We start from the raw sequence: 13,413 nt of genomic DNA, 5'->3' as shown, positions 1-13,413 counted from the left end.
TAACTATTCCCTTTTATCTCTAACTTGGCCTAAAAACTGCCATATCTCCATCTTGAATGCTCAGTTGTAACAATAGATTAGCAGTAGAGTCATGAAGAATTGCTGTAGGAAGAAGCTGTAGCCTTATCTTTACATGCAGCTGAGTTACGTGAAATAGGCTGAAAAAGGACAAAAATTTAGACAAATTAATGTGAAAGTAGCATAATCATAAAATCATCACACATAGGCACGAAATTCAGCCACTTGTAAATGGTCAAAGTCCAAATTGGTACTCTCACATTGCTTCAGATCTTACTACACATTTTACGTTTCTTTTTCCCCAGCAGTTGCTGGAACCTGTTGGGAAGTAATTACTGGTTTGGTACTTGGTTTACACACCTACACCCCTCATGGGGCAACACTGGATTATATGATGGATGGATAGTACTTAGTTTAGTTTCCAGTTTATTGAAAACTTCAGTTGTATGATGGCTGACCTCATTGTTAAAGATTCCTTAAGAGGAACCATGGGATCATTTTTGATGTATATGTACGATTATGATAACGATTGTTTTGAATAACCAACCTTCTCTTGTCTCTCTGCCTCACAGCTCAGATCTACCAGAAGCATTTCATCACAGTTATTGATTCCTTCCAAGACTCCGTCAAGTGCCTCAGTGAGTTTGCCTGCAATGCCGGTTTTCCTGATACCAGCATGGAGGCAATTTCACTCATCAGGGACTGTGCTAAATACGTTGATGAAAAGCCACAGGTAAGCATGATTTCACAGTGCTCAAAGGCTTTGCATCTGAGGGATGGTTGGAGTTTATTGATCACTTACTGTTTCCTCAACATATCCATGAAGGCTTTGTCACTCATCAGGGATTGCGTGAAATGCGTTGATTAAAAGGCGCAGGTAAACACAGCCAATGATGGTAGTAAACATTTTCAGATGTTCCGTGACCACAACTTGGAGGATGTGACAGTGTGCGCAGAGGACCGTGTGTGGGTGAGGGGCTGGTTCCCCATCCTGTTTGAGCTGTCTTGCATCATCAACCGCTGCAACCTGGATGTCCGCACCAGAGCACTCACAGTTTTATTTGAGGTCAGTGTAAGGAGTTTTTGTATTATCAAAGACACCAACTGGAGTTACTGCTTTAAATTTGACTCGAAGGTAGTGAATAAGTGTGTGGTTCATTTCACAGGGCATGCTGTTGATTAGTTTTCCTCCTCACTTTTCCTGTTTGCTGGACCCTGTGTCACCCCATGTTTAGGTGGGAAAAAAAGGTTGGGATGATGATGATGAAAGAAATGAGTCCAGCTGAGAATTAAACCTAAGTTGTTATAGACTTCATTACTGAAAATTAGTCCAAGAATAACACATTCTGGAACACCATGAGGAAGAGAAAGACAAACAGAGACAGAAGCTAACAACTCATACGTCTCTACAGGTGGTCAAGAATTATGGAGGTTCGTACTCACCACGCTGGTGGAAGGACTTGTTCCAGATTGTGTTCAGAATTTTTGACAACATGAAACTTCCTGAACAGCAGACAGAAGTGAGTTTGTGTTGATGTCATCATTCTTTCAAGACTAATGATAGGCACCTTAATGTACTCCCAATTATGTAGTTAACATGTTTTTCACCCAGAGTTGTTATTATTACTATTATTATTATTATCATTATTATTATCATTATTATTATTATTATTATTATTATTTGGCACCTGGTGGTTTAGTGGGTAATTATTGTGCTCCAATCGGATTGAGCTGGTGAAGATTTATATCTAAGGGGTGGTTGGGGTTGATTGCTCATGTAATGCCACTCAGGGATGAGTGAGGCTGGTCACTCTCATCTTAAATGTCGGGACCAACTGCCTAGCCTCGGGCTCCTTATTATTACAACTGCTACTGGTCATCCCCATTATAACGATGAGATTTGTTTGGGAAAACCCATCATTGAAATGGGGTATCGGTATTGGGGGTGTTCTAGAAAGTATAGGGATGCCTTTGGGAGCCTTGAGATTCCTCCCCCCCAGCCAAGTCCAAAACCCACCCCAGTGAGTCCAAAAACCAGTTTCAAGCAGACCTAAATCCCCAAATAGCTTTAAAACAAGGGACACTAAGGCTAAAAGCAGTTTATAACTCACCTAAACCCAAAAATAAAATCTTAAAATCATCAAAGGTATGTCTGGGAAAAAATCAAACTTAGTAAACTGTACCCCAGAATGATAGTATTCACCCCACCTGTGACTAAAACACTTTAACCCTTTCACATTGGGTGGCATGTCAATGTACCACTTAGCAAATATCCAGCCATTGGGTGGCACATATTCGTGTTCTGAGCTTTTCATATTTGCACGCCTGTACTGGGGGCTCAGTAGTGGTTCAATATCAGATGGTGGAAAGACTGAGGAGTTGCCATCACGGGAGGACTATTTTATTGTCTGTTTTTTTCGTCACATACCAAAAGTATGTTGAGGCATGCGGTACGTGTTGTTTTGGTGCTGCGGCAGCTTACTTGGATCTGATGGAAGCGAAGTCTGGTCACTTAGATTATGTCGTCAGATGAAAGAAAATGAGAGTGAAAATGAAAGTGCTAAAAAAAAAAAAAAAAAAAAAAAAAAAAAAGAGCTTTGAGTTTATCATTATAATGCATGGCATACGTCTGGCAGTGGAGGAACTCCAACACCACAGGTTTTGACAGCTGACCACACAGGTAATTATTATTTTTTTTACATTATGTTAAAAATAATTTTACTCAAGACATTATGGTCTTGGTGTGGAATACATTATCAAAAAATTTATCTATATATATCTCAAAAGCCCCTTGTGTGGGACATCAGCCCCCCCAAAAAAAAGACCCGAAGTGAAAGGGTTAATCTTTCTGAAGTCAGTTTATAAATCAGCCTAAACACAAAATTTAAGTCTACAATATCATCAGAATCAGTTCAAAAAAACAAAACCCATTGCATAACTGGGACTGGCCATCGTTAGGCAGGGAAGGGTGTTAATTTTTTTACATCGCTAAGGCAGGGTATCGCAGAAAGGGAGATCGTATAATGGGGTATACCTGTATTATTATTATTATATGTCAGATTGTCTCTAGGTGGTAGGTAGTGTGAAGTGTGCAAGTGTGAATGTTTCTGTTTCTGAGATGGAGTCAGGATTTCCAAGACTTGATTGGTGAGTAAATGAGAGTGTGGCCCATTTAATTGAGTACTGTAAACTGGGGTGAATTCGGACTCGGGGCGAATTCGGATGTTATTGCAATAAAAAGTTGTTTAAATTAATTAATAATTAATGAATAAACATATTAGAAATCTGTTTGCTCCCAATGGTTTGTAATTCTTTACTGTACTTTCGTGTATAAAGATACTTAATATATCACGTGACACATACCAAATATATAGTAAAAAGCAAACATATGTAAAAACAATAAAATTTGTAACATTGGCAAACTTTCTTTGGCAGAAATGTTAATGAATAGATGCAGGAAAATCTTCGGTGCCCGGATGTACTTTCATGCGTAGTGTGAAAGTGCAAAGTAAGTAATTGGCATTATCTTCTCAATTAATCTCTTAACTGGGCATTTAATGAAATTATTAAAATTTTAATGCAAATTGGAGTCAGTTCGGACATGGGGTGAATTCGGACAGGGGGAGTATGAACGAAAAAGTAACACTTTTTACAATGTACAATTGCTTATAATTTGCCAGATGTGGATACTATGTGTAATTGGGTTCATATGTATCATTTACAGGTATACTCTTGAGCTTCTATGGTACTACCTGTTTAAACAAGGTCACCCAATGACTCGAACATTTAAGAAAAGAACTGGTGGAGATCAAGGTCCTTATTGTAGTGAAAAAGGCAAGCAAAAAACTGGTAAAGCCAAATAATCATGTTAAATATCACCTGTAACTTATAATCCATCGGTCTTCCAAAAACGAAATTATTAGTCAAGAAATGATTGTTCCATATACAGTACTAAGGTTTGTAGCTAGATTTATCTTATCTACATGTGTTCTAATATGTTTTACTTAAACCAAGGAAAAAAATAAAATTGCTGTTGTGTTCATATCTCATTATAGTCATTAGCTTATTTTGTCAGGGAGTGGCATTATTTTTGTACTGGAAGAACATTTTTTTAAAAGCCCCAGAGCGTCCGAAATGGCCCCACATACGTCCGAGACTAAACTGGGAACCCAGGGTAGTCATATGCATTCATTTTCTATTTATGTACGAATTTATACAGTGTGTCCGAATTCACCAAAGTTTGAGTACAAATTCGGACACCCATTACTATATTTGCCATAATTATATATGAAACATTTTAAATTTTGTACTGCTATGATTCGATACCCTGGTGGACCAGCTCAATATACAGTACTTAAGATCTTGGACTGAATTAAAAACTAGATTACATGGCACAAAAAAATGAAAAAATCGTCCGAATTCACCCCAGTTTACGGTACACTATAGTGCCTGGTCGTTTTTATTTTTTATTTTATTATTATTTGTGTATTTTTTCTTGCTGTGTGAAGTTATGAACCCAACCTCACCCCATTCTCAACTAAAAAAGAAAAAAAGAGAGAGAGACAAGGATGATAGTGGTGATGACGATTATGATGATGACAGTGATGATGGTGGTAGTGGTGGTGGTTTGAATGATAATTTTCTTATTCATTTTTCAATCTTTCCCTCGTGGCAGTGCAGAGAGATTAAGCAAAAAATATCTACCAGTCTATATCTATCTGTCAGTATCTGTTTATCTGATCTAAAAATGCTTTGTTATATTTACTCTTTTTTATGTTTTATACTTTCCCTTTCATTATTTTTATAATTTGGAAAATAAGAAGTGGTAAAAGAATCATTATTATTATTTTATCTGATTTTTTTTTATACTTTCCTTCACAACAGAGTGTGGTGGAGTTAAGCGAGAGACAGGCAGAGGTTTGTGACTTATCTGTACAGGTGCTCCCCTGCTTGTGAACTTTTGGAGATGCGAAAATTTTTTAGAAGCATTTATTGATTTGTTATTATTATTATTATTATTATTATTATTATTATTATTTTACTTTTTGCCCTATTTTACCTCACTTACTAAGTTGGTAACTAAGGTATGGTAACAGTTCTGCCTGGTAGTGTTTTCTTGATATAAATCAACACTTTCATCAACATAAACAGAAAAGAGAGAGAGAGAGAGAGAGAGAAAAAAAAGGGTTATAATACTTGGTCTTGGATCTTAGTGAATTTCAACCTACAAATATTTTGAGGTGCAGACTCACAGACAAATTAAGTTCACAAGTGGGGGAGCAACGGTAAGCAATTTAGGGGCACTCGGTGGAGGCTCTTTGTGTTGCAAGAAGTTTTAGAACTGGGGCCAGCCTACTTATACTCTGTTCACCTTAATTTGGCAGGATAGAGCTGGGACTAGCCTGCCTATGTGCTGTTCACCTTAATTTGGCAGGGTAACATTGCCCTGCAGTGAGTAATGTCACAGTTCTTGTAATTGTAAAGATGCAAATATGTCTTGAGTGCATACCCACCACCAGGCAACTTGTCTTCTAAGCCCCGGCCTCTCATCCACCACCCAAACGGTGGGAGGCTGTGAAGATCTGGACCTGTATTCATGACAGGCAAGCAGGCTTCGTAACGCCTCTTCCTAAGTTATTTATTTTGCTTATTACACTGTACTGTCATCTTCTGTGTTACATAAATCCATCTAGTATCATCATCCTCAGCACAAATAACATACAAAAGGATATTAACCATCCATATCCAAAACTAAATCTCTTCAGAAGAGGTGTTAAGGAGCCTCCTTAACCTCTTAGCAGATGGACGATGACAGTTGGGTGCAGAAAGTGAGAAGTGTGAACACAGGGGGTTGAGAGGCAGACAGAAAGAGACCTGGGATGAGGGCATGGAGTGTGACCTTAGGGATAAGGAACTGAATAGGGAGGCTGTCAGAGATCAAGCAGCATCTGACCAAGGCTGATGCATGCATGCATGTTGGAGCCCTTATAAACAAAATGAAACAAAACAAACCCAAATGTGAATCACTTAGGTCGAATGTAAATACCAGTCCCCCCACGATCCCCATGCGCTACATGTTCTTCATATTAGTTATCATTTTCTTATGTGTTTATGTTCAGCAAACAGATCTAAATGTGTACTCTCGTGCTAAATGTAATATATAATACATTTAATATACATTATATAATATATTAATAGTACAGTAGTAGTAAAAAAAAAAAAAAATTATAAACCTATGGTTCCTTACTTTTTACACTGTGGGCCAAAGCATTTATACCCATGGTAGCATCAGTGAATGGAGGTGTCTTGAGGCCATTCATCTGAGAAAATGTCTGCCAAGAACTGCCAGCCTTCCTCTAAAACAGGCTCTCCATCCTCCCTTAACTCACCGTCACTCAGTGAGAAATCACCATCAGATGTGTCACTATGATCTGAATGACTTGGCACATACAAGATGCTACCCAAAATTTCCCAAAATTTGAAAGCAGGATGGAAAACGCTTGTCATACAGCGTGTGGATGTTTGGTGACAATGCACTTACCCTTTGTTTGTTAGTGTCAAGTGGCATTGTGCAGGGTGGATGCATTTGCTGCATGTGTGTGTGTTTTTATCGTGTTTGGGTTAGTTTGCGAATTTCATGATCTCAAAAATGGAGGATGTGAAAGACCCATCAAGGTTTGTGTGAAACTTGGGAAGAACATGGCAGAATCTCATGTTAAAACAAGCATTTGGTGACAGTACTTTGGAGGTTACACAAACTTAAGACTGGTTTAAATGTTTTAAAAATAGACGAATGTCAGCAGATGACAGTGCACATTCTGGACGCCCTTCCAACAGTTCATCTCTTGACAATGTGGCCAAAGTTCGTGCAGCCATCCTCAAAGATCACAGGAGGACAAGCCATGATGTTTGTTACATTGTTAGCCTATCGTTTGGAACTTGCCAACATATTCTGTCTGGCAACCTGGACATGAGACAAATTGCTGCCAATTTTGTCCCAAGGCTCCTGTCTGATGAGCAAAAGTAGCATTGCATGGAGGTTTGCACAGAGCTCAAGGAAATGGCCAGCAATGACCCAAACTTCCTGTCAGGTGTCATTACTGGTGATGAAAGCTAGGTTTACAGGTATGACCTGGAAACCAAATAAGTCGTTGCAGTGGAAGAGCCCAGCGGTGGCCCAGCCAAAGAGGGCATGTCAGGTCAATAGCAATGGGAAGTCATTGTTCATCACTTTTTTTGACTTAGGGGACATTGTTCATAAGAAACTTGTTCCTGAAGGACAGACTATCCATACAAATTTCTACTGTGATGTTTTGAGACGGCTCCGGGAAGACGTTAGATGAAAGTGTCCAGACAAGTGTCGCACAAACAAATGGGTGCATCACCATGACAGTGCACCCGTGCACACAGCCCTTGTTCTTCAGCAGTATTTGGCATAAAAAAACATGCTGGTTGTTCCCCTCCCCCATGTTCACCAGATTTGGGCGCTTGTGATTTCTTTCTCTTCTGTAAATGAAAATCCAACTGAAAGGACTCAGATTTGACACCATTGAGATCCTGGAGAAACTGCAGAAGGTCCTGAACAAGCTGATGCTCAAGTACTTTTTGAACTCTTTATGATCATGGGAGGAACACGGAGATTGATGTCTGTATACCAAAGAGACAACAGTACTCTGAAGGGGACAGTGGCAATTAGAACGACATAAGTTTTTTCCTTGTTTAGTCAGGTTCTGGGAACTTTTGGGTAGCACCTCATACATGTCATCAGAGCTATCTCCACCAGAATCAGCCATGGCAACTTAGCGTTGGTGTAAAGCTAGGCAGACACACACAAAAGAGGCGAGAGAGGGAGAACTCAAAGCTACGTAGCGTAGTTTCCAGAAGGGCTGCGCACAAACTGAAAAACTGCATTGGTACTGGCTGAGGAGGGTGTGCTGTGGCACAGGGCTCCCCACATCTCACTCGTGATGGTTTGGTAGGCAGAGCTTCTGAGAGCTTCAGTGGCCTGTACCAGACTCTGAGAACACTCCCACTATTCTGTACCAAGGGACAACAAAGACATACAGTAGGACGTAAGAGTGTATGGCGTGGGCAGGCTTATCTGGTGCCACACTCATGTAAAAGCTTACTTTCAAGGTGTGAATGGGTTAACTAATGAGACTTAAGGAAAGTGGATGGGGCTCAAGAGGCAAGGTGCCTAGTGGTGGGTATATTGGATAGTTTGGGGAGAACCAGTGTGTTTGAGAAATAACAATCTGATTATTAGTGTTATTGTCATGTTGTTGTTATTATTATTATTATTATTACTACTGTATCATTATTATTATTGAGAAGGACAGTTCCAGAGTCAACCTGTTGCATATGTGAAGGACTGAGAGTATCAGTTAACTCTCGCGTTAGCTGGACGCAGGATCTGATGAATAGTGATGTTGCAAGAGCAATGAATAGTTTTATGATACATGTTTGATACATTTTGTCAACTACTGGATTATTAGCATTATTAATACTATTATGAATGTGTTATTCCTTTTGCATGTTTATTATTGTGGATGGTAAACTGGGGTTCATATTTAAACATTTTAAGCATGGTTCAGTGGAATAACCAGACTAGAATACCTCGGTGATCATGTGTCCTATATATATACGAGTATGGTGAAATTAATGAGTACTTCTCATTTAATACACTACAATAATAATAATAATAATAATAATAATAATCATGATAATATTAGTAGTAGTAGTAATTAATAATAATAATAATAATAATAGCAACTTTTTTTCATTTTAGTACTGTACAAGGAGGGCCAGGTCAGGTGAACAGAGTAAAATGTATGCAAATCTGGCCAAAAATAGCTTTGCCTAACCTAACATCTTAATTCAAGCCTAACTCAATCAAATCTAACACCTTAACACCAATTGCGATGATACATGTTCAGTCAGTGATAGGTTTTCAAAATATGCAGTGGAGAAGTATTGTTCTTCATGGTAGGCAGAGTTGTGTGTACGAAGTCTATCCAAAAAGAAAATGAACTTTTTAAATAGTTCACCAACTAGCTGGCAAAGCTTGATCACATCAGGAGTGCTTTGTAGTGGCAAGTTTGAGCTTCAAACACAAACTGGATCACGCCACATCGCTTAGTCAGTGAGGTACACGGGCTTGAGTGAACGCGTATTTAGTGCACCTGGCAATTTGTTGCAAGTTGAATAATGAAAGATCTTGAAAAGCAACATATTTGTGTGAAAAAATGTTTCAGATTCAGAAAAACTTTTACAGAGGCTTTTCAGATGTTGCAATAGGCTTATGGGGAGGATTGTTTGAGCTGTTTGCAATGTCATAAGTGGTTCTAGCAGTTCAAATCAGAAACAACATCCACTGAAGACAATCCCAAATCCGGATGGCCTTCCATGTCAAGAGACAATGATCACATTGAGAAAGTGCATGCTGAGATGCTTGAAAATTGTTGCCTGACTATCTTTGAAGTTTTCGAAGAAGTAGGCATCTGTACAAGTTTGTGCCACACGATTGATAAAAAAAAAAAAAAAATGAAGATGCATTGTGTTTGCCGCAAATTTTGTGCTGCATCTTCTGACAGATGAGGAAAAAGAGAACCATGTCACAGTCAGTCAGGAATTGTTTGATTGTTTGAATCCAGAAAAAAACTTTCTGAAAAACGTCATGACAGGTGATGAAACGTGGGTGTATGGCTATGATGTTGAAACAAAAAGGCATTTGTCACAGTGGGTTGGAACATCATCACCACAACCCAAAAAAGCTCATCAGAGTCGCTCAAATGTGAAAGTAATGTTGATTGTCCTATTTTGTTGGAAGGGTGTCATTCTTCATGATTTTGTTCCACATGGTTAGACAGTCAATAAAGAGTTTTTCTTGGAAGTCGTAAAACATTTGAGGGAGGCAGAATGAAGGAAGAGGGCTGAGGCGTGAAGAAACAAAACCTGGATGCTGCACCATGACAATGCACCAGCTCACACGTCACTTCTTACCTGTGGCTTTTTTGGCAAAGCACAAGATGACCATTGTTCCCAGCCACCCTACTTTCCGGATTTGGCCCTGCGGACTTTCTCCCCCCTTCCCCCGAGTTGAAATCCACCTTGAAAGTTCACCAGTGTCAGACAATTGAAGAAAATTCGCCAAATGCACTAAGCACATTCACCCAAGCGTGTATACTTTGATGACTAAGTGACGTGACTTGACGTGCCTAGTGTTGGACTAAAGCTCATAGCCACCATTACACAGCGTTCCCGTCGCGATCACAGTGCCAGCCAGTTGGTGGGCTGTTTAAAAAGTTTAGGATCTTTCTGGAAGACCATGTATCTTTTGAGAGGCTGGAGTTGCTGAGTGGGTGTCATCATAGAGAGCAGTACTTGGACATGAACAATACTCCTTGATGTAGAGAGAGAGAGAGAGAAAAGGGATTCTTGCTTTCACATTAATTTCTCTCTCTATTACACACACACACACACACACACACACACACCAAGCCAAACCATGACTTTCCAGTCATAGCCTAGCCTAACCCATCCTAGCTTAGCATAGCCTAGCTTAGCCTAATCAAGTCTATTTAGTTAAGCTTAGTTTAATCTAACCAGAAGAGTTGCAACAAGGTCATCTATGCCATCTAGATTTTGATCCCCAACCCAGCCAATCTAAACTTGCACCAGTCTAATGGAGACATATTTAAACTGAGTGCATCTTATTAAAATCATTCACTAGTTTTCCAGATACAGGGATTTCATTTAGGTCCCAGTTCAAATTTTCTACTAATTTTCATGTAATGGTATGGCGTTGTTTCAGATGGCATGGAATTAACAATACTGATATAAAGATAAAGAAGAGAAGGAGAGCGAGAGAGAGAAATATGTGAATGGGGTCAAGGGGGCGAATGAGACTAAGGATGAGGTGGAGGGTAGGGTGGAGAGATATGCGAATGAAGGTGGTGTGATTTAGAGAGAGGGTAGCTTAATGACAGAGAACAGGGCAACATAGAGGTGATATGTTTGTCACCGCCCCATCCGGGATTAGGGCATGTGGTGAATGACTAGATAGATAGAAATGCAGTATGTGATTGTTGTGTAGATCATTTCACTGGGAGCATTATGGATAGTTCTTCTACTTTTGTGTTTTCCATTTCCTTGTTTTTGAATCCTGTGTTACCCCATTGTATGATTTGGAATTAGGTTTGGAATGTTGATATGATGATGATGGTGATGATAATGATGACGATGGAGTGGCAACCCAGATATCAGTAATAGACTTCAGTGCATCGCAGACTTTATTCTTCATTTCATATGTGTAAGAAACTTTTTAGATATGGAAGCATCTCTTGAAGTGGCCCTGTCCATCTGCCTCTCACCAACAGTTTTTGGATGTGAGGTGTGTCACTCTTATAGATTATAGTGACTCCAAATTATGGCCCTGGTAATCCCACATCTTTTCAGTATTTTAGTCCTTTTCATTGTATGGTTTGGTGGTGGTGTTCTGTTTGGTGGTGGTGGTGTATTGGTGTTGCTGTTACTTTATCATTTGTGTTTGGGTGTTTGTGGTGGTAATGGTGGTGGATGATAGGGTAGTTTTGGAGTTGTGGTTGGTTTGTATGGTGGTTGTGGTGGTGGGTTTTGTGGTTGAATTAATGTTGCCATATTGTGTGAATGTTAATACTGCAGTACTTCCCCACCAGGTAGCTAGAGATGCCTGAACATTTTTAAAATTATTTACAGGTTTTAGAAATAATCACCTCTTAATATCTGACAGTGTAAATGCTTAGTAGAGTGTAAATTAGTGTGTTTAAAGTAGAAAGAATTAAAGTATGGATCATTCAGTGGATTGCTGAATTATAGACCCAATGTTTATGTTCGTTTTGCAAAAAATACTCATGTGGGTAAGTTGATGTTTAATTAACAAATCTACTTCAGCCTGCAAAAGTGTAAAAGCAGTGGAAATGGAACTGTTAAGGAATGTATAATGCTGCATAATGTGTATGAATAGTTGTATAAACATTTGTGTCCATCAGTAATTATAAACATTTGAATACTGTATGCATAGACATTAAAAATTTGTACTTATTAATATTTGAATACTGTGCTTATAAACATTTGTGTCCTACAGAAAAATGAATGGATGACAACAACATGCAACCACGCCTTGTATGCAATTGTTGACGTGTTTACCCAATACTTTGAGGCGTTGGGGCCAATACTGCTGGATGATTTGTATACACAGCTGCATTGGTGTGTGCAGCAAGGTGGGTAAGAGAGGGAGGGAGGAAGGGCACATGTGTGTGTGTATGTTGCCTTGTCTATAGCTTTGTAGCTCTGTTTACTCACTTTGGAAATATCAATCCCACTTTACTTATGCACCTTAACAGAAGTCTTCCTTAAAGAGATTTTGTTGTCTGTATGTATGTATCATCTCTTGCAGACAATGAGCAGTTAGCACGGTCTGGCACGAACTGTCTGGAGAACTTCGTGATCCTAAATGGCCATAAGCTGAGCCCGGAGACGTGGGATAAAACCTGCCAGTGCCTGTTAGCCATATTTAACAGCACCCTACCCCACGCACTGTTGTCATGGCGACCACCACAGCATGACCCTCCACACCAGGTATTGCATTGGCCTACACACTGTATTTGTTTATTTTCCATTCATTCCATCCATTGCCAGACGCCATGTATCCCAAACGGGGTGGTCAAGGGCTTAGAGTTAATTGTTTTACAGGGAGGGGCACTAATCCTCCACCAACCCCACTTGACACGTAGGGATGCCAACAGCATCTGGTGTTCCCAGGCGGTCACCCATCCAAGTACTAACCAGACCCAATGTTGCTTTGTTTATTTATTTATTTATTTATTTATTTAATTTTTATGTAATACTGTAGTTGTGAAGCACTTTAAACAGTACCCTTGTATTCTTCATATGTTACTTGTATTAGTTTGGTGATTTTGCAGCAACCAGTGCTCATCACCTCATTAAAAAAAAAAAAAAAAAAAAAAATGGGAGGGAGGAAATGTACAGTGTAAGACAGACACACCCAGCAGAGCTGATACTGTATCCAAATCTTATTACATATCTCAGACTTATTTCTTGCCAAAGCTGTTGGGAAGTAATTAGTTGGTTGTGGAAATAATTACAGTAAAAGTCCTATTATTCGGCAGCTGATTGTTCGGTAGATCCAACATTTCGGCAGTTTTGAGAAATAGTCCCATTTACGAAAATCATCGATTGTTCGGCATATGTCCGGAATCATCTCGGCAGTCTAGGAAGTGATATCTGTGGATTGTAGGCCTAATGTTTCATTACACTTCTGTATGTTCACTAATTTCTATATTTTTATTCAGATTCAGGTATAGTACTGTATTGATTACAATATTGCACAGTATC

The 13,413-nt window shown here is 39.2% G+C and overlaps 1 protein-coding gene across 1 annotated transcript in view; it reads left to right on the top strand.

Annotated features, from left to right (window-relative positions):
* Sec71 (ADP ribosylation factor guanine nucleotide exchange factor Sec71) overlaps positions 1–13,413 on the top strand; it is a 79,609-nt gene that overhangs the window by 46,505 nt on the left and 19,691 nt on the right. Inside the window, exons 21-26 of the mRNA XM_080268241.1 lie at positions 591–751; positions 932–1,084; positions 1,431–1,538; positions 4,903–4,935; positions 12,143–12,278; positions 12,455–12,636. Coding sequence (XP_080124367.1) covers positions 591–751; positions 932–1,084; positions 1,431–1,538; positions 4,903–4,935; positions 12,143–12,278; positions 12,455–12,636 — 773 coding nt within the window. The remainder of the gene's footprint in view (positions 1–590; positions 752–931; positions 1,085–1,430; positions 1,539–4,902; positions 4,936–12,142; positions 12,279–12,454; positions 12,637–13,413) is intronic.

The sequence above is a fragment of the Coenobita brevimanus genome, chromosome 27, assembly GCF_032717465.1.
Source record: "Coenobita brevimanus isolate Jiangsu-jjx chromosome 27, ASM3271746v2, whole genome shotgun sequence".
NCBI classification, from domain to species: Eukaryota; Metazoa; Arthropoda; class Malacostraca; order Decapoda; family Coenobitidae; genus Coenobita; species Coenobita brevimanus.
This window is presented reverse-complemented; position numbering and strand designations above follow the sequence as displayed.